The sequence below is a fragment of the Pristiophorus japonicus genome, chromosome 2 (assembly GCF_044704955.1).
Source record: "Pristiophorus japonicus isolate sPriJap1 chromosome 2, sPriJap1.hap1, whole genome shotgun sequence".
Taxonomy (NCBI): Eukaryota; Metazoa; Chordata; class Chondrichthyes; family Pristiophoridae; genus Pristiophorus; species Pristiophorus japonicus.
In genome coordinates this window covers 167288641-167313713 of record NC_091978.1, presented here as the reverse complement: position 1 = coordinate 167313713, position 25073 = coordinate 167288641, and the positions used below count along the sequence as shown (strand labels likewise).

Below are 25073 nucleotides of genomic sequence, written 5' to 3'. Positions count from 1 at the left end.
TTAATAATAAACAGAACCAGGCAGATTTCCAGAGGCTTCCGAGAGAGCTGCCTGCCAATTTAGGAGCTGTGTGTGCTGTGCCCTGTGAAGATATCACATTTGGCGACGAGGATGGGATGTTTCAGATGATTTAAAGCTTAAATTTTGTTGGTGAAGGATTCAGCCAGCTGACAGAGAAACTTTGGAAGTTTCTGTCTTTGGGAAAAGCTACAAAAATCCAAGGTAAAATACAGCAGACGGTGTGAACAGCTAGAGATTAAAATGGCAGGTGTAATCGGACATTTGGGGGAATATAGACATGACCGGGAATGTTTTAAAGCATATGTAGATCGGCTAGAAATGTATTTCACTCCAAATAACATAATCGAAGTTCCAGACAATGCAGTCCAGAACCGGGTGTGTTGGAATGTAAGAAAGCGATCTTCTTATCGGAGGCAGGTCCAGCATTGTACAAAACCCTTGTAAATCTGCTTGTGCATGACGAGCCAAAGGACACAACGCATAAAGAGATTTTGACGAAGCTGGAGCAGCACTATACTCCCAAACCATTAGAAATTGCTGAAAGCTATCGTTTCGGGATTCGGAATCAAAAGGCTGATGAATATATCAGTGACTACATCGTTGCATTACAAAAAGCTTTCGATGCACTGTAATTTTGGAAACTTTCAAAACCGATCATTACGGGATCGTTTTGTTTGTGGGGTGAAAAATAATGCGATCAGAAGAAAGTTATTGACGACGGATGACTTGACTTTTGAGATTGCTTGTCAGACATCTAGGTCAATGGGCATGGCCGAACAATATTCCCGAGAATTAAATAATAATTACGGTCGTCAGTCAACTGAGGTAAATCACCTGCAGGTTCAAAGTAAAAGACGGGCATGTCCGAAAGTCTCAGAAACTGGAAATTCTAACAGAGCATTGAAGTTGTGCCTGGGACAACACATTTGCTCAAAGTTGTCCATACGTGAAGGAAGAGTGTTTCTTCTGCAGAAAGACTGGGCATCTTGCGAAGGCATGCCGACTGAAGGGTGAATCAGCTTTCAAAGCTATGAGACCAGCATTCAATGCTATGAGTAGAAATCACAAGAGACTACATAGCATGGAAGAACAACAACAGGATGAGGAGATGTTAGAGTTACACGTCATCAGAAGCACGAGGTTAACGGACAACGATTCGGAAAGCATCAAGATCCACATAGATGTTGCAGGATTCAAGATACCAATGGAAATTGACACGGGTGCATGCGTGAGTGTAGTACCGGAGTCACTGTACCACGACAAATTGCAAGATTTTCAACTGGAGAAATCCAAGATAGAGCTGCAAGACTACTCGGGAGAGAAAATTCCTGTGGTAGGTCGTATCACCGTACAGTGAAATATAAAGATCAATTTCAGAACTTGCCTTGAATAATAGTGAAAGGAGACAAGCTGGCCTTACCAGGAAGAAATTGGTTGAGCTCACTGAAGCTGGATTGGAGCAAGATTTTCTGTGTGGAAGCGAGATTTTCATCAACGGATGAGGTTATCAAGCACCATGCGAAGGTGTTCTGCAAATCGGGCAGTCCGATCCAAGGCTTTGAGGCGAGTGTCAGGGTACAGAAGGACGCTAGATCGGTTTACTACAAGTCACGTTCCGTACCATATGCACTCAAGGAGAAAGTTGAGCAAGAACTCAAAAGACTAGAGACTGAGAACATTATTTGTAAGATAGATCGATGTAATTGGGCTACACCCATTGTTGTTGTACCTAAGTCCAATGGTAAGGTAAGATTGTGTGGTGATTATAAAGTAACCGTAATCCAGGTTCTAGAGGGTAATGTTACTCATCAAGGCCTATATCAATTTAATAGGCTACCGTTTGGTGTGTCTTCCGCCCCTGCCGTATTCCAAGAGGTGATGAACCAGATTTTGCAAGGTATTGAAGGGGTAATATGTTATTTGGATGACTTACTAATTTCAGCACCAAATAGGCAAATTCATAATAACATATTGAATGAAATCCTCAAACGGCTAGAGAAGCACAGAGTACGAGTGTCTGCTCGTAAGTGTGAGTTATGTAAAAACTCAGTGGAGTACTTAGGGTACAGAGTAGACAAATATGGTTTACATCCGACCATGGAAAAATTGGATGCAATTCGAAAGGCACCCACTCCCAGGAATGTCACTGAACTTCGTTCATTCTTGGGTCTTTTGAACTATTATGGGACGTTCCTACCAAATTTGGTTGCAGTATTACATCCACTGAATGAACTTTTGAAAAATCAGGTCCATTGAAAGTGGTCAAAAAAATGCGATACAGCATTCAAAGGAGCGTAAAAGCAAATTCGTAGAGAGCACCATGTTAGTTCACTATGACATATCTAAGGAGATTAAGCTAGCATGTGATGCCTCTCCGTATGGAATTGGGGCAGTAATCTCTCATGTATTAAGTAGTGGGGAGGAGAGACCAATTGCTTTTGCTTCACGCACTCTCAGTGCCAGTGAGAGTAATTATGTGCAAATTGAGAGGGAAGCTTTGGCATTAATTTTTCGGGTCAAAAAGTTTCACAAATACTTGTGTGATCGTAAGTTTACCATCGTTACGGACCATAAGCCCCTAACAGCAATCCTTCATCCAAAATCCCCAGTTCCAACATTAGCTGCAGCCTGAATGCAGAGATGGGCTTTGATTTTGTCAGCATATACATATGATATTGAATACAAACGATCAACTGATCACAGTAATGCTGATGCAATGTCTCGATTGCCTTCCCCATCATAAGTTACACTGGATAGGGAAGAAGTGTTTTATTTTTCATACATTGATGAACTGCCAGTCACAGCTGAAGAGATTGGTAGAGCAAGCAAACGTGACCCAGTGATGTCAAAGGTGTATGAGTATATTGCAAATGGATGACCAAACCAGGTAACAGACAAAGATACACATCCATTCTTCATTCGTAGGAATGAATTATCAGTCGATAAAGATTGTATCATGTGGGGAGCAAGAATGGTTATACCAAATAAATTCAGGTCCAAATTATTAGGAGACCTCCATAACCAGCACCTGGGAAGGTGCTTGACGAAGAGTTATGGTGGCCAGGTCTTGATAAAGATATAGAGTACATCGTGAGTCAGTGTACAACATGTCAATCGGTAAGCAAGCAACCACCACCAGTACCATTACAGCCATGGAAATGGCCTCCCAGGGTGTGGCAAAGGCTACATATTGATTTTGCTGAGTTAGAAGGCCAACAATTGTTCGTTGTGATTGATAGCCATTCAAAGTGGGTTGAGGTGTTTCCAATGTGGAAAATGACAACAAGTAAAACAATGGACATTTTACGAAAATTATTTTCTTAATTTGGCCTCCCTGAAAAAATTGTTTTGGATAATGGACCACAATTTCGTTCAGAAGAATTTGCACAATTCACGAGCAAAAATGGTGTGAAACATACCAAGGTTCCACCATACCATTCTGCTTCGAATGGTGCAGCAGAGCGCACTGTACAAATTGTAAAACATGCCCTCATAAAACAAATGTTAGATCCAAATCCAAGGAAACGACAATTGTCAATGGATCACAAATTGGCTAATTTTTTGATTACATATCAAAATACTCCTCATACAACTACTGGTAGAACACCAGCAGAGTTGTTTCTCAAACGACAGCCACGAACCAGATTCTCGTTGTTAAAGCCAAATTTGGCACAGTCCATAGAAGAGACACAATTAAGACAGAAAGAGAATCATGATGAAGGTAGAGTAAAAGAGAAAGGTGTGAAATTAAACCAGAAGGTGAGAGTGAAGAACCATCAGCATAAATATTTAAAGTGGTTACCAGGAAGAGTGGTGAAGATATGTGGCCCTCGCACATATTTGGTAAAGATGTTTGATAATGGACAGATAAGGTTTGTTCATATTGATCATATTTTACCTACAGACATGGAAGGAGTTGAAGGTGGGAATGATTCAATTATTTCTGACTCACCAGATAGTTTTGATACACCAGTAGCAAATTCTAAATCCAATGTACTGGAAAGAAATGAAGGAGAGAATCAGAATGAAAGTCTGAGTCCAAGTCAGGAAAACAAAGAGCCTGAAGTTAGAGTGAGTTCAAATGAAAATCAAGGAAATTCCGTGGAGGAAAACATTCCTCAGGATGAGCCTCGAATGAGTTTAGATTCGACACTATGTTTGGAAGGTTCTGTTCAAGAACGAAGGTATCCTCTTCGAAACAGAAAACAAGTGGTAAAGTTAAATTTGTAATTATGGAAAAAAAATAAATGTATATCCTGTGTTATGTATAAACATGAAAGTTATGTTTGATGTTTATTATGATGGCTTCTTCATTAAGGAGGGAGAAGTGTAATGTCTGTCAGCTTGTAATGTTTGTAGCTCCACACTGTGGATGTGGACGTATTGTGTACTGCAAGTGCAGGGTTAATAATAAACAGCCCAAGCAGATTTTCCGAGACTTCCGAGAGAGCTGCCTGCCATGTTAGGAAGCTGTGTGTGCTGTGTTCTGTGAGTATATCACACCAGCCTACCAAAGAAGGCTGATGGGCATATACCAGAAAATGCTATGCATTGGATGCCTCCCTGCACTGAGCCACTGTGTCTCTAAGCAAGCATGCGTACAATGGTTCAGTGCATGGAAGAATCCACCTCCAACTTATGGTCAAAGCTTCGCATAGAGCACGGAGACAATTCTGTCCAACATGCAGCGACTGATCAGCTCTATCAGCATGACAGTGGCTGGCACCATGATGGAGCCTCTGCTGACAGCTGCCATGGAAGCTCAGATAGCTGCCATCTTGGCTTAGGGGGACAATGTTGACAGGAGGTTCCAGTCCCAGGAGTGTGACCTTGGCTTCATGGGAGATACAACTGCTGATCTCACACAGTACGATAGCATACTTGCACCCTCGCCGCACAATCTGCCAGTGTGCGTGTTAGTACCACACAGTCACCTCACCAGACTGCCTGAGCCAACACTGAGTTTCTGCAGTCTGCAGCTGTGCTTCTAGAGCAAGAGCTGCTTGAGGTCGCCCCACACGGCCACCTGAAGTGTCCTCAATGGAAGCTTAGAAGCCTTCCACCTTCCAAGCTATAGCCACTGGGAACACACAACAGGAACTAAGGGCTTGCACAGAGATGATTCATAATTATTTCTGTTAACCATAGACACAGATGGGATTCAGTTGTTTGATAAATTTGTTTTTTGCTCTGGACTTGTTGTTGGTGTTTATATTTGTGGTGAAGTGAAGGCAAACTCATAAGGCTGGACAAAAGAAAGTGCACAGGGTGGTGGTACTAAAGACAGTGGTGAGATAAGCTGTGGAACTGTTTGTGTACTAGGGATAGGAAGGATGGTTAGGGCGGAGCACTCTTCAATGAGCTGCTACATGAAAGGTCTAACAACTAGGGGCACTAGTGGTTGATGCAGCTCCTTCTCTTCATACTACTCCTCCTCTTGCACTTCTTGTTGCCCAGGTGGTGGTAAGGGCTGGTCCCTCATGATGGCAAAGTTATGCAGAATGCAGTAGATGACCTCAAATCTGGATACCACTCAGAGGTGTACTGCAAAGCTCTTGCCAAACGTTCCAGGCTGCGGAAGCATTGCTTGAGCATGCCAATTGTTGGGCGATGACATTTCCGTGGCAGCATGACTTTCGCTGTATGCCAACAATGCAGCTGTGCCTGGGTTGCTGACGGGAGTCATAGAATCATAGCAATAAAATAAATTTAAGGCACAGAAGGAGGCCATTTGACCCATTGTGTCTTTGTCAGCCGAAAAAGAGCTTTCCAGCCTAATCCCACTTTCCAGCTCTTGGTCTATAGCTTTGAATGCAATGGTATTTCAAGTGCATATCCAAATACGTTTTTAATGTGACGATGGTTTCTGACTCTACCACCCTTTCAGGCAATTAATTCTTGACCCCCAACATCCTATGGTTGAAAAAGTTCTCCTCAACTCCCCTCTAACCCTTCTACCAATTACTTTAAACCTATGCCCCCTGGTTATTGATCACACTGCAAAGGGAAATAGGTCCTTCCTATCCACTCTATCTCGGCCCCTCATAATTTTATACACCTCGATTAAGTCTCGCCTCAACCTACTTTGTTCCAAAGAAAACAACCCAGCCTATCCAATCTTTCTTCATAGCTAAAACTCTCCAGTCCTGACAACCTTCTCGTAAATCTCCTCTGTACCCTCTCTAGTGCAATCACATCTTTCCTGTAATGTGGTGACCAGAACTGTACACAGTAGTCTAACTGTGGCCGAACTATTGTTTCATACAGATCAAGCATAACTCCCTGTTCTTATATTCTATGCCTCAGCTAATAAAGGAAAGTATTCTGTATGCCTTCTTAATCACCATATCTACCTGTCCTGCTACCTTCAGGGATCTGTGAACATGCACGCCAAGGTACCTCTGTTCCTCTACATATCTCAGTCTCCTACCGTTTATTGTGTATTCCCTTGCCTTGTCAGCCCTCCCCAAATGCATTATCTCATACTTCTTCAGATTGAATTCCATTTGCCACTTTTCTGCCCATCTGACCAGTCCATTGATATTTTCCTGCAGTCTACAGCTTTCTTCATTACTATCAACCACATGGCCAGTTTTTGTATCATCTACAAACTTTTTAATCATGCCTTCTACATTGAAGTCTAAATCATTGCTATATACCACAAAAAGCAAGGGATCTAGTACTGAGCCCTATGGAACCCCACTAGAAACAGCCTTCCAGTCACAAAAGCACCCATCGGCCATTACCCTTTGCTTCCTGCCTCCGAGTCAATTTTGGATACAACTTGCCACTTTCCTTTGGTTCCCATGGGCTTTTAGTTTTCTGTCCAATCTGCCATGTAGGATCTTGTCAAAAGCCTTGCTAAAATCTATGTAGACTGCATCACCCTGTAACCAGAGAGGATTGGAAAATGATGGTTAGAGCCTCTGTTATTTCCTCCCTTGGTTCTCTTTACAGTCTGGAATACATTTCGTCTAGGCCTGGCGACTTATCTACATTCAAAGATGCTAAGCCCCATATTATTTCCTTTTCCACTATGTTTATCTCATCTAATATTTTACACTACTCCTCCTTAAATACAATGTCTGCATCGTCTCTCTCTCTCTTCTGTGAAGACAAACGCAAAGTAATTATTAAGAACAATGCCCAAGGCTTCCATCAATGCACATAAGTTACCTTTTTGGTCTCCAAAAAGCCCTACTCTTTCCTTAGTTATCCTTTTTCTCTTTATGTATTTATAAAACATCTTTGGGTTTTCCTTGATTTTATTTGCCAATATTTTTTCATGTCCACTCTTTGCTTTTCTAATTTCCTTTTTAATTTCACCCCTGCACTTTCTATACTCATCTAGATACTTTCCCCTGGCTGGGAAGTCTAGAACAAGGGGCCACAGTCTCAGGATATGGGGTAGGAAATTTGGGACTGAGATGAGGAGAAATTTCTTCACTCAGAGGATGGAATTCTCGATCACAGAAGGCTGTGGAGGCCAAGTCACTGAATATATTTAAGAAGGAGGTAAATAGATTTCTAGACACAAAAGGCATCAAGGGGTATGGGGAGAAAGCGGGAATATGGTGTTGAGATGAGTATCAGCCATGATCATATTGAATGGCGGTGCAGACTCGAAGGGCCGAATGGCCTACTACTGCTCCTATTTTCTATATTTCGATAGGCTTTCTGCAGTATTTACCTCTCGGTATCTGACATAAGCTTCCCTTTTTCATCTTATCCTACCCTGTATGCCCCTTGACATCCAGGGGGCTCTAGATTTTGGAGTCTCACCCTTTTTCTTTGTGGGAACATATTTGCTCTGAACCTTCACTGTCTCCTCCTTGAATGCCTCCTATTGCTCTGACACAGATGTACCTTCAAGTAGCTGTTTCCAGCCCACGTTTGCTAAATCACATCTCAGCATAGTAAAATTGGCCTTTCCCCAATTAAGAACTTCGACTCCAGGTCTATCTTTATCCTTTTCCATAATGTAATGTCTGTAAGCTTGTAAGGTTTGTAGCTCCACATTGTGGATGTGGACGTATTGTGTACTGCAAGGGCAAGGTTAATAATAAACAGAACCAGGCAGATTTCCAGAGGCTTCCGAGAGAGCTGCCTGCCAATTTAGGAGCTGTGTGTGCTGTGCCCTGTGAAGATATCACATTTGGCGACGAGGATGGGATGTTTCAGATGATTTAAAGCTTAAATTTTGTTGGTGAAGGATTCAGCCAGCTGACAGAGAAACTTTGGAAGTTTCTGTCTTTGGGAAAAGCTACAAAAATCCAAGGTAAAATACAGCAGACGGTGTGAACAGCTAGAGATTAAAATGGCAGGTGTAATCGGACATTTGGGGGAATATAGACATGACCGGGAATGTTTTAAAGCATATGTAGATCGGCTAGAAATGTATTTCACTCCAAATAACATAATCGAAGTTCCAGACAATGCAGTCCAGAACCGGGTGTGTTGGAATGTAAGAAAGCGATCTTCTTATCGGAGGCAGGTCCAGCATTGTACAAAACCCTTGTAAATCTGCTTGTGCATGACGAGCCAAAGGACACAACGCATAAAGAGATTTTGACGAAGCTGGAGCAGCACTATACTCCCAAACCATTAGAAATTGCTGAAAGCTATCGTTTCGGGATTCGGAATCAAAAGGCTGATGAATATATCAGTGACTACATCGTTGCATTACAAAAAGCTTTCGATGCACTGTAATTTTGGAAACTTTCAAAACCGATCATTACGGGATCGTTTTGTTTGTGGGGTGAAAAATAATGCGATCAGAAGAAAGTTATTGACGACGGATGACTTGACTTTTGAGATTGCTTGTCAGACATCTAGGTCAATGGGCATGGCCGAACAATATTCCCGAGAATTAAATAATAATTACGGTCGTCAGTCAACTGAGGTAAATCACCTGCAGGTTCAAAGTAAAAGACGGGCATGTCCGAAAGTCTCAGAAACTGGAAATTCTAACAGAGCATTGAAGTTGTGCCTGGGACAACACATTTGCTCAAAGTTGTCCATACGTGAAGGAAGAGTGTTTCTTCTGCAGAAAGACTGGGCATCTTGCGAAGGCATGCCGACTGAAGGGTGAATCAGCTTTCAAAGCTATGAGACCAGCATTCAATGCTATGAGTAGAAATCACAAGAGACTACATAGCATGGAAGAACAACAACAGGATGAGGAGATGTTAGAGTTACACGTCATCAGAAGCACGAGGTTAACGGACAACGATTCGGAAAGCATCAAGATCCACATAGATGTTGCAGGATTCAAGATACCAATGGAAATTGACACGGGTGCATGCGTGAGTGTAGTACCGGAGTCACTGTACCACGACAAATTGCAAGATTTTCAACTGGAGAAATCCAAGATAGAGCTGCAAGACTACTCGGGAGAGAAAATTCCTGTGGTAGGTCGTATCACCGTACAGTGAAATATAAAGATCAATTTCAGAACTTGCCTTGAATAATAGTGAAAGGAGACAAGCTGGCCTTACCAGGAAGAAATTGGTTGAGCTCACTGAAGCTGGATTGGAGCAAGATTTTCTGTGTGGAAGCGAGATTTTCATCAACGGATGAGGTTATCAAGCACCATGCGAAGGTGTTCTGCAAATCGGGCAGTCCGATCCAAGGCTTTGAGGCGAGTGTCAGGGTACAGAAGGACGCTAGATCGGTTTACTACAAGTCACGTTCCGTACCATATGCACTCAAGGAGAAAGTTGAGCAAGAACTCAAAAGACTAGAGACTGAGAACATTATTTGTAAGATAGATCGATGTAATTGGGCTACACCCATTGTTGTTGTACCTAAGTCCAATGGTAAGGTAAGATTGTGTGGTGATTATAAAGTAACCGTAATCCAGGTTCTAGAGGGTAATGTTACTCATCAAGGCCTATATCAATTTAATAGGCTACCGTTTGGTGTGTCTTCCGCCCCTGCCGTATTCCAAGAGGTGATGAACCAGATTTTGCAAGGTATTGAAGGGGTAATATGTTATTTGGATGACTTACTAATTTCAGCACCAAATAGGCAAATTCATAATAACATATTGAATGAAATCCTCAAACGGCTAGAGAAGCACAGAGTACGAGTGTCTGCTCGTAAGTGTGAGTTATGTAAAAACTCAGTGGAGTACTTAGGGTACAGAGTAGACAAATATGGTTTACATCCGACCATGGAAAAATTGGATGCAATTCGAAAGGCACCCACTCCCAGGAATGTCACTGAACTTCGTTCATTCTTGGGTCTTTTGAACTATTATGGGACGTTCCTACCAAATTTGGTTGCAGTATTACATCCACTGAATGAACTTTTGAAAAATCAGGTCCATTGAAAGTGGTCAAAAAAATGCGATACAGCATTCAAAGGAGCGTAAAAGCAAATTCGTAGAGAGCACCATGTTAGTTCACTATGACATATCTAAGGAGATTAAGCTAGCATGTGATGCCTCTCCGTATGGAATTGGGGCAGTAATCTCTCATGTATTAAGTAGTGGGGAGGAGAGACCAATTGCTTTTGCTTCACGCACTCTCAGTGCCAGTGAGAGTAATTATGTGCAAATTGAGAGGGAAGCTTTGGCATTAATTTTTCGGGTCAAAAAGTTTCACAAATACTTGTGTGATCGTAAGTTTACCATCGTTACGGACCATAAGCCCCTAACAGCAATCCTTCATCCAAAATCCCCAGTTCCAACATTAGCTGCAGCCTGAATGCAGAGATGGGCTTTGATTTTGTCAGCATATACATATGATATTGAATACAAACGATCAACTGATCACAGTAATGCTGATGCAATGTCTCGATTGCCTTCCCCATCATAAGTTACACTGGATAGGGAAGAAGTGTTTTATTTTTCATACATTGATGAACTGCCAGTCACAGCTGAAGAGATTGGTAGAGCAAGCAAACGTGACCCAGTGATGTCAAAGGTGTATGAGTATATTGCAAATGGATGACCAAACCAGGTAACAGACAAAGATACACATCCATTCTTCATTCGTAGGAATGAATTATCAGTCGATAAAGATTGTATCATGTGGGGAGCAAGAATGGTTATACCAAATAAATTCAGGTCCAAATTATTAGGAGACCTCCATAACCAGCACCTGGGAAGGTGCTTGACGAAGAGTTATGGTGGCCAGGTCTTGATAAAGATATAGAGTACATCGTGAGTCAGTGTACAACATGTCAATCGGTAAGCAAGCAACCACCACCAGTACCATTACAGCCATGGAAATGGCCTCCCAGGGTGTGGCAAAGGCTACATATTGATTTTGCTGAGTTAGAAGGCCAACAATTGTTCGTTGTGATTGATAGCCATTCAAAGTGGGTTGAGGTGTTTCCAATGTGGAAAATGACAACAAGTAAAACAATGGACATTTTACGAAAATTATTTTCTTAATTTGGCCTCCCTGAAAAAATTGTTTTGGATAATGGACCACAATTTCGTTCAGAAGAATTTGCACAATTCACGAGCAAAAATGGTGTGAAACATACCAAGGTTCCACCATACCATTCTGCTTCGAATGGTGCAGCAGAGCGCACTGTACAAATTGTAAAACATGCCCTCATAAAACAAATGTTAGATCCAAATCCAAGGAAACGACAATTGTCAATGGATCACAAATTGGCTAATTTTTTGATTACATATCAAAATACTCCTCATACAACTACTGGTAGAACACCAGCAGAGTTGTTTCTCAAACGACAGCCACGAACCAGATTCTCGTTGTTAAAGCCAAATTTGGCACAGTCCATAGAAGAGACACAATTAAGACAGAAAGAGAATCATGATGAAGGTAGAGTAAAAGAGAAAGGTGTGAAATTAAACCAGAAGGTGAGAGTGAAGAACCATCAGCATAAATATTTAAAGTGGTTACCAGGAAGAGTGGTGAAGATATGTGGCCCTCGCACATATTTGGTAAAGATGTTTGATAATGGACAGATAAGGTTTGTTCATATTGATCATATTTTACCTACAGACATGGAAGGAGTTGAAGGTGGGAATGATTCAATTATTTCTGACTCACCAGATAGTTTTGATACACCAGTAGCAAATTCTAAATCCAATGTACTGGAAAGAAATGAAGGAGAGAATCAGAATGAAAGTCTGAGTCCAAGTCAGGAAAACAAAGAGCCTGAAGTTAGAGTGAGTTCAAATGAAAATCAAGGAAATTCCGTGGAGGAAAACATTCCTCAGGATGAGCCTCGAATGAGTTTAGATTCGACACTATGTTTGGAAGGTTCTGTTCAAGAACGAAGGTATCCTCTTCGAAACAGAAAACAAGTGGTAAAGTTAAATTTGTAATTATGGAAAAAAAATAAATGTATATCCTGTGTTATGTATAAACATGAAAGTTATGTTTGATGTTTATTATGATGGCTTCTTCATTAAGGAGGGAGAAGTGTAATGTCTGTCAGCTTGTAATGTTTGTAGCTCCACACTGTGGATGTGGACGTATTGTGTACTGCAAGTGCAGGGTTAATAATAAACAGCCCAAGCAGATTTTCCGAGACTTCCGAGAGAGCTGCCTGCCATGTTAGGAAGCTGTGTGTGCTGTGTTCTGTGAGTATATCACACCAGCCTACCAAAGAAGGCTGATGGGCATATACCAGAAAATGCTATGCATTGGATGCCTCCCTGCACTGAGCCACTGTGTCTCTAAGCAAGCATGCGTACAATGGTTCAGTGCATGGAAGAATCCACCTCCAACTTATGGTCAAAGCTTCGCATAGAGCACGGAGACAATTCTGTCCAACATGCAGCGACTGATCAGCTCTATCAGCATGACAGTGGCTGGCACCATGATGGAGCCTCTGCTGACAGCTGCCATGGAAGCTCAGATAGCTGCCATCTTGGCTTAGGGGGACAATGTTGACAGGAGGTTCCAGTCCCAGGAGTGTGACCTTGGCTTCATGGGAGATACAACTGCTGATCTCACACAGTACGATAGCATACTTGCACCCTCGCCGCACAATCTGCCAGTGTGCGTGTTAGTACCACACAGTCACCTCACCAGACTGCCTGAGCCAACACTGAGTTTCTGCAGTCTGCAGCTGTGCTTCTAGAGCAAGAGCTGCTTGAGGTCGCCCCACACGGCCACCTGAAGTGTCCTCAATGGAAGCTTAGAAGCCTTCCACCTTCCAAGCTATAGCCACTGGGAACACACAACAGGAACTAAGGGCTTGCACAGAGATGATTCATAATTATTTCTGTTAACCATAGACACAGATGGGATTCAGTTGTTTGATAAATTTGTTTTTTGCTCTGGACTTGTTGTTGGTGTTTATATTTGTGGTGAAGTGAAGGCAAACTCATAAGGCTGGACAAAAGAAAGTGCACAGGGTGGTGGTACTAAAGACAGTGGTGAGATAAGCTGTGGAACTGTTTGTGTACTAGGGATAGGAAGGATGGTTAGGGCGGAGCACTCTTCAATGAGCTGCTACATGAAAGGTCTAACAACTAGGGGCACTAGTGGTTGATGCAGCTCCTTCTCTTCATACTACTCCTCCTCTTGCACTTCTTGTTGCCCAGGTGGTGGTAAGGGCTGGTCCCTCATGATGGCAAAGTTATGCAGAATGCAGTAGATGACCTCAAATCTGGATACCACTCAGAGGTGTACTGCAAAGCTCTTGCCAAACGTTCCAGGCTGCGGAAGCATTGCTTGAGCATGCCAATTGTTGGGCGATGACATTTCCGTGGCAGCATGACTTTCGCTGTATGCCAACAATGCAGCTGTGCCTGGGTTGCTGACGGGAGTCATAGAATCATAGCAATAAAATAAATTTAAGGCACAGAAGGAGGCCATTTGACCCATTGTGTCTTTGTCAGCCGAAAAAGAGCTTTCCAGCCTAATCCCACTTTCCAGCTCTTGGTCTATAGCTTTGAATGCAATGGTATTTCAAGTGCATATCCAAATACGTTTTTAATGTGACGATGGTTTCTGACTCTACCACCCTTTCAGGCAATTAATTCTTGACCCCCAACATCCTATGGTTGAAAAAGTTCTCCTCAACTCCCCTCTAACCCTTCTACCAATTACTTTAAACCTATGCCCCCTGGTTATTGATCACACTGCAAAGGGAAATAGGTCCTTCCTATCCACTCTATCTCGGCCCCTCATAATTTTATACACCTCGATTAAGTCTCGCCTCAACCTACTTTGTTCCAAAGAAAACAACCCAGCCTATCCAATCTTTCTTCATAGCTAAAACTCTCCAGTCCTGACAACCTTCTCGTAAATCTCCTCTGTACCCTCTCTAGTGCAATCACATCTTTCCTGTAATGTGGTGACCAGAACTGTACACAGTAGTCTAACTGTGGCCGAACTATTGTTTCATACAGATCAAGCATAACTCCCTGTTCTTATATTCTATGCCTCAGCTAATAAAGGAAAGTATTCTGTATGCCTTCTTAATCACCATATCTACCTGTCCTGCTACCTTCAGGGATCTGTGAACATGCACGCCAAGGTACCTCTGTTCCTCTACATATCTCAGTCTCCTACCGTTTATTGTGTATTCCCTTGCCTTGTCAGCCCTCCCCAAATGCATTATCTCATACTTCTTCAGATTGAATTCCATTTGCCACTTTTCTGCCCATCTGACCAGTCCATTGATATTTTCCTGCAGTCTACAGCTTTCTTCATTACTATCAACCACATGGCCAGTTTTTGTATCATCTACAAACTTTTTAATCATGCCTTCTACATTGAAGTCTAAATCATTGCTATATACCACAAAAAGCAAGGGATCTAGTACTGAGCCCTATGGAACCCCACTAGAAACAGCCTTCCAGTCACAAAAGCACCCATCGGCCATTACCCTTTGCTTCCTGCCTCCGAGTCAATTTTGGATACAACTTGCCACTTTCCTTTGGTTCCCATGGGCTTTTAGTTTTCTGTCCAATCTGCCATGTAGGATCTTGTCAAAAGCCTTGCTAAAATCTATGTAGACTGCATCACCCTGTAACCAGAGAGGATTGGAAAATGATGGTTAGAGCCTCTGTTATTTCCTCCCTTGGTTCTCTTTACAGTCTGGAATACATTTCGTCTAGGCCTGGCGACTTATCTACATTCAAAGATGCTAAGCCCCATATTATTTCCTTTTCCACTATGTTTATCTCATCTAATATTTTACACTACTCCTCCTTAAATACAATGTCTGCATCGTCTCTCTCTCTCTTCTGTGAAGACAAACGCAAAGTAATTATTAAGAACAATGCCCAAGGCTTCCATCAATGCACATAAGTTACCTTTTTGGTCTCCAAAAAGCCCTACTCTTTCCTTAGTTATCCTTTTTCTCTTTATGTATTTATAAAACATCTTTGGGTTTTCCTTGATTTTATTTGCCAATATTTTTTCATGTCCACTCTTTGCTTTTCTAATTTCCTTTTTAATTTCACCCCTGCACTTTCTATACTCATCTAGATACTTTCCCCTGGCTGGGAAGTCTAGAACAAGGGGCCACAGTCTCAGGATATGGGGTAGGAAATTTGGGACTGAGATGAGGAGAAATTTCTTCACTCAGAGGATGGAATTCTCGATCACAGAAGGCTGTGGAGGCCAAGTCACTGAATATATTTAAGAAGGAGGTAAATAGATTTCTAGACACAAAAGGCATCAAGGGGTATGGGGAGAAAGCGGGAATATGGTGTTGAGATGAGTATCAGCCATGATCATATTGAATGGCGGTGCAGACTCGAAGGGCCGAATGGCCTACTACTGCTCCTATTTTCTATATTTCGATAGGCTTTCTGCATTATTTACCTCTCGGTATCTGACATAAGCTTCCCTTTTTCATCTTATCCTACCCTGTATGCCCCTTGACATCCAGGTGGCTCTAGATTTTGGAGTCTCACCCTTTTTCTTTGTGGGAACATATTTGCTCTGAACCTTCACTGTCTCCTCCTTGAATGCCTCCTATTGCTCTGACACAGATGTACCTTCAAGTAGCTGTTTCCAGCCCACGTTTGCTAAATCACATCTCAGCATAGTAAAATTGGCCTTTCCCCAATTAAGAACTTTGACTTCAGGTCTATCTTTATCCTTTTCCATAATGTAATGTCTGTAAGCTTGTAAGGTTTGTAGCTCCACATTGTGGATGTGGACGTATTGTGTATTGCAAGGGCAAGGTTAATAATAAACAGAACCAGGCAGATTTCCAGAGGCTTCCGAGAGAGCTGCCTGCCAATTTAGGAGCTGTGTGTGCTGTGCCCTGTGAAGATATCACATTTGGCGACGAGGATGGGATGTTTCAGATGATTTAAAGCTTAAATTTTGTTGGTGAAGGATTCAGCCAGCTGACAGAGAAACTTTGGAAGTTTCTGTCTTTGGGAAAAGCTACAAAAATCCAAGGTAAAATACAGCAGACGGTGTGAACAGCTAGAGATTAAAATGGCAGGTGTAATCGGACATTTGGGGGAATATAGACATGACCGGGAATGTTTTAAAGCATATGTAGATCGGCTAGAAATGTATTTCACTCCAAATAACATAATCGAAGTTCCAGACAATGCAGTCCAGAACCGGGTGTGTTGGAATGTAAGAAAGCGATCTTCTTATCGGAGGCAGGTCCAGCATTGTACAAAACCCTTGTAAATCTGCTTGTGCATGACGAGCCAAAGGACACAACGCATAAAGAGATTTTGACGAAGCTGGAGCAGCACTATACTCCCAAACCATTAGAAATTGCTGAAAGCTATCGTTTCGGGATTCGGAATCAAAAGGCTGATGAATATATCAGTGACTACATCGTTGCATTACAAAAAGCTTTCGATGCACTGTAATTTTGGAAACTTTCAAAACCGATCATTACGGGATCGTTTTGTTTGTGGGGTGAAAAATAATGCGATCAGAAGAAAGTTATTGACGACGGATGACTTGACTTTTGAGATTGCTTGTCAGACATCTAGGTCAATGGGCATGGCCGAACAATATTCCCGAGAATTAAATAATAATTACGGTCGTCAGTCAACTGAGGTAAATCACCTGCAGGTTCAAAGTAAAAGACGGGCATGTCCGAAAGTCTCAGAAACTGGAAATTCTAACAGAGCATTGAAGTTGTGCCTGGGACAACACATTTGCTTAAAGTTGTCCATACGTGAAGGAAGAGTGTTTCTTCTGCAGAAAGACTGGGCATCTTGCGAAGGCATGCCGACTGAAGGGTGAATCAGCTTTCAAAGCTATGAGACCAGCATTCAATGCTATGAGTAGAAATCACAAGAGACTACATAGCATGGAAGAACAACAACAGGATGAGGAGATGTTAGAGTTACACGTCATCAGAAGCACGAGGTTAACGGACAACGATTCGGAAAGCATCAAGATCCACATAGATGTTGCAGGATTCAAGATACCAATGGAAATTGACACGGGTGCATGCGTGAGTGTAGTACCGGAGTCACTGTACCACGACAAATTGCAAGATTTTCAACTGGAGAAATCCAAGATAGAGCTGCAAGACTACTCGGGAGAGAAAATTCCTGTGGTAGGTCGTATCACCGTACAGTGAAATATAAAGATCAATTTCAGAACTTGCCTTGAATAATAGTGAAAGGAGACAAGCTGGCCTTACCAGGAAGAAATTGGTTGAGCTCACTGAAGCTGGATTGGAGCAAGATTTTCTGTGTGGAAGCGAGATTTTCATCAACGGATGAGGTTATCAAGCACCATGCGAAGGTGTTCTGCAAATCGGGCAGTCCGATCCAAGGCTTTGAGGCGAGTGTCAGGGTACAGAAGGACGCTAGATCGGTTTACTACAAGTCACGTTCCGTACCATATGCACTCAAGGAGAAAGTTGAGCAAGAACTCAAAAGACTAGAGACTGAGAACATTATTTGTAAGATAGATCGATGTAATTGGGCTACACCCATTGTTGTTGTACCTAAGTCCAATGGTAAGGTAAGATTGTGTGGTGATTATAAAGTAACCGTAATCCAGGTTCTAGAGGGTAATGTTACTCATCAAGGCCTATATCAATTTAATAGGCTACCGTTTGGTGTGTCTTCCGCCCCTGCCGTATTCCAAGAGGTGATGAACCAGATTTTGCAAGGTATTGAAGGGGTAATATGTTATTTGGATGACTTACTAATTTCAGCACCAAATAAGCAAATTCATAATAACATATTGAATGAAATCCTCAAACGGCTAGAGAAGCACAGAGTACGAGTGTCTGCTCGTAAGTGTGAGTTATGTAAAAACTCAGTGGAGTACTTAGGGTACAGAGTAGACAAATATGGTTTACATCCGACCATGGAAAAATTGGATGCAATTCGAAAGGCACCCACTCCCAGGAATGTCACTGAACTTCGTTCATTCTTGGGTCTTTTGAACTATTATGGGACGTTCCTACCAAATTTGGTTGCAGTATTACATCCACTGAATGAACTTTTGAAAAATCAGGTCCATTGAAAGTGGTCAAAAAAATGCGATACAGCATTCAAAGGAGCGTAAAAGCAAATTCGTAGAGAGCACCATGTTAGTTCACTATGACATATCTAAGGAGATTAAGCTAGCATGTGATGCCTCTCCGTATGGAATTGGGGCAGTAATCTCTCATGTATTAAGTAGTGGGGAGGAGAGACCAATTGCTTTTGCTTCACGCACTCTCAGTGCCAGTGAGAGTAATTATGTGCAAATTGAGAGGGAAGCTTTGGCATTAATTTTTCGGGTCAAAAAGTTTCACAAATACTTGTGTGATCGTAAGTTTACCATCGTTACGGACCATAAGCCCCTAACAGCAATCCTTCATCCAAAATCCCCAGTTCCAACATTAGCTGCAGCCTGAATGCAGAGATGGGCTTTGATTTTGTCAGCATATACATATGATATTGAATACAAACGATCAACTGATCACAGTAATGCTGATGCAATGTCTCGATTGCCTTCCCCATCATAAGTTACACTGGATAGGGAAGAAGTGTTTTATTTTTCATACATTGATGAACTGCCAGTCACAGCTGAAGAGATTGGTAGAGCAAGCAAACGTGACCCAGTGATGTCAAAGGTGTATGAGTATATTGCAAATGGATGACCAAACCAGGTAACAGACAAAGATACACATCCATTCTTCATTCGTAGGAATGAATTATCAGTCGATAAAGATTGTATCATGTGGGGAGCAAGAATGGTTATACCAAATAAATTCAGGTCCAAATTATTAGGAGACCTCCATAACCAGCACCTGGGAAGGTGCTTGACGAAGAGTTATGGTGGCCAGGTCTTGATAAAGATATAGAGTACATCGTGAGTCAGTGTACAACATGTCAATCGGTAAGCAAGCAACCACCACCAGTACCATTACAGCCATGGAAATGGCCTCCCAGGGTGTGGCAAAGGCTACATATTGATTTTGCTGAGTTAGAAGGCCAACAATTGTTCGTTGTGATTGATAGCCATTCAAAGTGGGTTGAGGTGTTTCCAATGTGGAAAATGACAACAAGTAAAACAATGGACATTTTACGAAAATTATTTTCTTAATTTGGCCTCCCTGAAAAAATTGTTTTGGATAATGGACCACAATTTCGTTCAGAAGAATTTGCACAATTCACGAGCAAAAATGGTGTGAAACATACCAAGGTTCCACCATACCATTCTGCTTCGAATGGTGCAGCAGAGCGCACTGTACAAATTGTAAAACATGCCCTCATAAAACAAATGTTAGATCCAAATCCAAGGAAACGACAATTGTCAATGGATCATAAATTGGCTAATTTTTTGATTACATATCAAAATACTCCTCATACAACTACTGGTAGAACACCAGCAGAGTTGTTTCTTAAACGACAGCCACGAACCAGATTCTCGTTGTTAAAGCCAAATTTGGCACAGTCCATAGAAGAGACACAATTAAGACAGAAAGAGAATCATGATGAAGGTAGAGTAAAAGAGAAAGGTGTGAAATTAAACCAGAAGGTGAGAGTGAAGAACCATCAGCATAAATATTTAAAGTGGTTACCAGGAAGAGTGGTGAAGATATGTGGCCCTCGCACATATTTGGTAAAGATGTTTGATAATGGACAGATAAGGTTTGTTCATATTGATCATATTTTACCTACAGACATGGAAGGAGTTGAAGGTGGGAATGATTCAATTATTTCTGACTCACCAGATAGTTTTGATACACCAGTAGCAAATTCTAAATCCAATGTACTGGAAAGAAATGAAGGAGAGAATCAGAATGAAAGTCTGAGTCCAAGTCAGGAAAACAAAGAGCCTGAAGTTAGAGTGAGTTCAAATGAAAATCAAGGAAATTCCGTGGAGGAAAACATTCCTCAGGATAAGCCTCGAATGAGTTTAGATTCGACACCATGTTTGGAAGGTTCTGTTCAAGAACGAAGGTATCCTCTTCGAAACAGAAAACAAGTGGTAAAGTTAAATTTGTAATTATGGAAAAAAAATAAATGTATATCCTGTGTTATGTATAAACATGAAAGTTATGTTTGATGTTTATTATGATGGCTTCTTCATTAAGGAGGGAGAAGTGTAATGTCTGTCAGCTTGTAATGTTTGTAGCTCCACACTGTGGATATGGACGTATTGTGTACTGCAAGTGCAGGGTTAATAATAAACAGCCCATGCAGATTTCTGGAGACTTCCGAGAGAGCTGCCTGCCATGTTAGGAGCTGTGTGTGCTGTGCTCTGTGAATATATCACACATAACTATACTAAATCTAACTGAATTAAGCTCACTAGCACCAAAATGCTCTCCCACTGATTCCCCTTCCACCTACCCTGCTTCATTCACTAAAACCAAGTCCAGAACTACCCCCTCTCTTGTTGGGCTTGCTATGTACTGGCTAAAAAAGTTCTCCTGAATGCATTTTAAGAATTCTGTGCCCTCTATACCTTTTACACTGATTCTATTCCAGTTAACATTAGGGTAATTGAAATCCCCCATTATTACTACCATATTGTTTTTGCACTTCTCAGAAATTTGCGTACATGTTTGCTCTTCTATCTCCCTCTGATTATTTGGGGTCTATATATGCTCCCAGCAACAACAACAACTTGTACTTATATAATAAGAACATAAGAAATTGGAGCAGGAGTCGGCAATACGGCCCCTCGAGCCTGCTCCACCATTCAATAAGATCATGGCTGATCTGATCATGGACTCAGCTCCAATTCCCTGCCCGCTCCCCATAACCCCTTATCCCCTTATTATTTAAGAAACTGTCTATATCTGTCTTAACTTTATTCAATGTCCCAGCTTCCACTGCTCTCTGATGCAGTGAATTCCACAAATTTACAACCCTCTGAGAGAAGCAATTTCTCCTCATCTCAGTTTTAAATGGGCGGCTCCTTATTCTAAGATCATGCACTCTACTTCTGGTCTCCCCCATCAGTGGAAACATCCTCTCTGCATTCACCTCGTCAAGCCGCTCATAATCTTACACGTTTCGATAAGATCACCTCTCATTCTTCTGAATTCCAATGTGTAGAGGTCCAACCTACTCAACCTTTCCTCATAAGTCAACCCCCTCATCTCCGGAATCAACTTAGTGAACTTTCTCTGAACTGCCTCCAAAGCAAGTATATTCTTTTGTAAATATGGAAATCAAAACTGTGCGCAGTATTCCAGGTGTGGCCTCACCAATACCCTGTATAGCTGTAGCAAGACTTCCCTGCTTTTATACTTCATCCCCTTAGCAGTAAAGGCCAAGATTCCATTGGCCTTCCTGATCACTTGCTGTACTTGCATACTAAACTTTTGTGTTCCATGTACAAGTACCCCCAGGTCCCGTTGTATTGTAGCACTTTGCAATCTTTCTCCATTTTAGTAATAACTTTCTCTTTGATTTTTTCTGCCAAATTGCATGACCTCATATTTTCCAACATTATACTCCATCTGCTAAATTTTTGCCCACTCACTTAGCCTGTCTATGACCATTTTCAGATTGTTTGTGTCCTCCTCACACATTGCTTTTCCTCCCATCTTTGTATCGTCAGCAAACTTGGCTACGTTACACTCAGTCCCTTCTTCCAAATCGTTAATTTAGATTGTAAATAGTTGGGGTCCCAGCCCTGATCCCTGAGGCACCCCACTGGTTACTGATTGCCAACCAGAGAATGAATCATTCTATAGTGCCTTTAAGAACATAAGAACATAAGAAATAGGAACAGGAGTAGGCCAAACGGCCCCTCGAGTCTGCTCCGCCATTCAAGAAGATCATGGTTGATCTGATCATGGACTCCGCTCCACTTCCCTGCTCGCTCCCCATAACCCTTTATCCCCTTATCCTTTAAGAAACTGTCTATTTCTGTCTTAAATTTATTCAATGTTCCGGCTTCCACAGCTCTCTGAGGCAGCAAATTCCACAGATTTACAACCTTCTGAGAGAAGAAATTTCTCCTCATTTCTGTTTTAAATGGGCGGCCCCTTATTTTAAGATCTTGCCCTCTAATTCTGGTCTCCCCCATCAGTGGAAACATCCCCTCTGCATCCACCTTGTCAAGCCCCCTCATAATCTTATATGTTTTGATGAGATAACATAGTAAAACATCTTAAGGCACTTCACAGGAGTATTAGGAGACAAAAAAAAATTGACACCAAGCCACATAAGGAGGAATTAGGGCAGGTGACCAAAAGCTTGGTCAAAGAGGTAGGTTTTAAGGAGCATCTTAAAGGAGGAAAAAGAAGTAGAGAGGCAAAGAGGTTTAGGCAGGGAATTCCACAGCTTGGGGCCTAGGCAACAGAAGGCACAACCACCAATGGTTAAGCAATTGTAATGAGGGATGCTCGAGAGGGCAGAATTAGAGGAGCGCAGATATCTTGGGGGTTTGTGGGGCTGGAGGAGATTACAGAGATAGGGAGGGGTGAAGCCATGGAGGGAGTTGAAAACAAGGATGAGAATTTTGAAATCGAGGCATTGCTTAACCGGGAGCCAATTTAGGTCAGTGAACACAGGGGTGATGGATGAGCAGGACTTGGTGCGAGTTTACTTAGAGTAGAATTTGAGAGGCCAGCCAGGAGTGCATTGGAGTAGAGTAGTCTAGAGGTAACAAAGGCAAGGATGAGGGTTTCAGCAATGGATGTGCTGAGGCAAGGTTGGAGCCGGGTAGAAATCGGAGGTCTTAGTTCTGCTGCAGTGTGATTGCCCCTTTTTTGTTATTCAGCTCAACCCATATGACTTCATTTGATGATCCTTCTAATATATCATCCCTCCTCACAGCTGTTTCTTTTAGCAACATTGCAACCTTTTTTATCCCCCTCTCTTTTTCGTTTGAAACCCTGTAATCAGGATTGTTGAGCTGCCATTCCTGCCCTTTTGGCCTTATTTCAGTAATAGCCATGATATCATACTTCAATGTGCCTAATTGTGCCCTCAGTTCATCTGAGTTATTGTTGCTAAAGCTCCGGCCTCACTGGGTCCCGACGAGAACCCGGCGCAGCCCCGCAAAAGCCAGTTTGGGCACACAATGCGCATGTGCCAAAAAACAGCTTTTCTGATCTGTCAAGTTATGGCCTCCACATCCCCGCAGCCAGGACATTCGCACGGGCGAGATTGGGCTATTTGCCCAACTCTTGCCCAGCGAATGTCCTTCAAACTCTTGCGCCTGGTAAAAGCAGACGCATAGCTTACTTTTACCAGCATAAGAGTTTTAAAAAATATAAAAATAAAATTTAAATATACATTTTTATGTTACAAACCCTGTCCACTAGGGTAAGTTTATTTTAAAACACTTTAAAAAAAATTCAAAAAATATATATTTTTTTCGAAAACATTTAATTAACTTTAATTTTAAATAAATGAGGTGTGTTTTAATGTTTTATGTTGTGTTCAATGTGTATTTTCTCATTGATAACAATAAGTACTCAGAGATACGGAGTTCTCATCGCTATCAATGAGAATACTGTACCGTGATTCGTTGTCCAGTCACATGTGACTCATAGAAGCATAGAAACATAGAAAATAGGTGCAGGAGTAGGCCATTCGGCCCTTCGAGCCTGCATCGCCATTCAATGAATTCATGGCTAATCATGCAACTTCAGTACCCCATTCCCACTTTCTCACCATACCCCTTGATCCCCCTAGTAGTAAGGACTACATCTAACTCCTTTTTTTATATATTTAGTGAATTGGCCTCAACAACTTTCTGTGGTAGAGAATTTCACAGGTTCATCACTCTCTGGGTGAAGAAGTTTCTCCTCATCTCGGTCCTAAATGGCTTACCCCTTATCCTTCGACTGTGACCCCTGGTTCTGGACTTCCCCAACATTGGGAACATTCTTCCTGCATCTAACCTGTCTAAACCCATCAGAATTGTAAACGTTTCTATGAGATCCCCTCTCATTCTTCTGAACTCCAGTGAATACAAGCCCAGTTGATCCAGTCTTTCTTGATATGTCAGTCCCCCCATCACGGGAATCAGTCTGGTGAACATTCGCTGCACTCTCTCAATAGCAAGAATGTCCTTCCTCAAGTTAGGAGACAACAACTGTACACGATCCTCCAGGTGTGGTCTCACCGAGGCCCTATACAACTGTAGTAACACCTTCCTGCCCCTGTACTCAAATCCCCTCGCTATGAAGGTCAACATGCCATTTGCTTTCTTAACCGCCTGCTGTACCTGCATGCCAACCTTCAATGACTGATGTACCATGACACCCAGGTCTCGTTGCACCTCCCCTTTTCCTAATCTGTCACCATTCAGATAATAGTCTGTCTCTCTGTTTTTACCACCAAAGTGGATAACCTCACATTCATCCACATTATACTTCATCTGCCATGCATTTGCCCACTCACCTAACCTATCCAAGTCACTCTGCAGCCTCATAGCATCCTCATCGCAGCTCACACTGCCACCCAACTTAGTGTCATCCGCAAATTTGGAGATACTACATTTAATCCCCTCGTCTAAATCATTAATGTACAATGTAAACAGCTGGGGCCCCAGCACAGAACCTTGCGGTACTCCACTAGTCACTGCCTGCCATTCTGAAAAGTATCCATTTACTCCTACTCTTTGCTTCCTGTCTGACAACCAGTTCTCAATCCACGTCAGCACACTACCCCCAATCCCATGTGCTTTAACTTTGCACATTAATCT

General features: G+C 42.1%; 1 protein-coding gene across 3 annotated transcripts in view; it reads right to left on the bottom strand.

Moving 5' to 3' along the window:
- The window catches only part of LOC139242055 (BTB/POZ domain-containing protein KCTD8-like), a 445346-nt gene that overhangs the window by 18775 nt on the left and 401498 nt on the right, over nucleotides 1–25073 (bottom strand). The window contains exon 5 of one of the 3 annotated variants that reach the window (XM_070870217.1): nucleotides 16393–16403. The exons of the other annotated variants lie outside the window; for them this stretch is intronic. Coding sequence (XP_070726318.1) covers nucleotides 16393–16403 — 11 coding nt within the window. The remainder of the gene's footprint in view (nucleotides 1–16392; nucleotides 16404–25073) is intronic. 3 annotated transcript variants of the gene reach the window in all.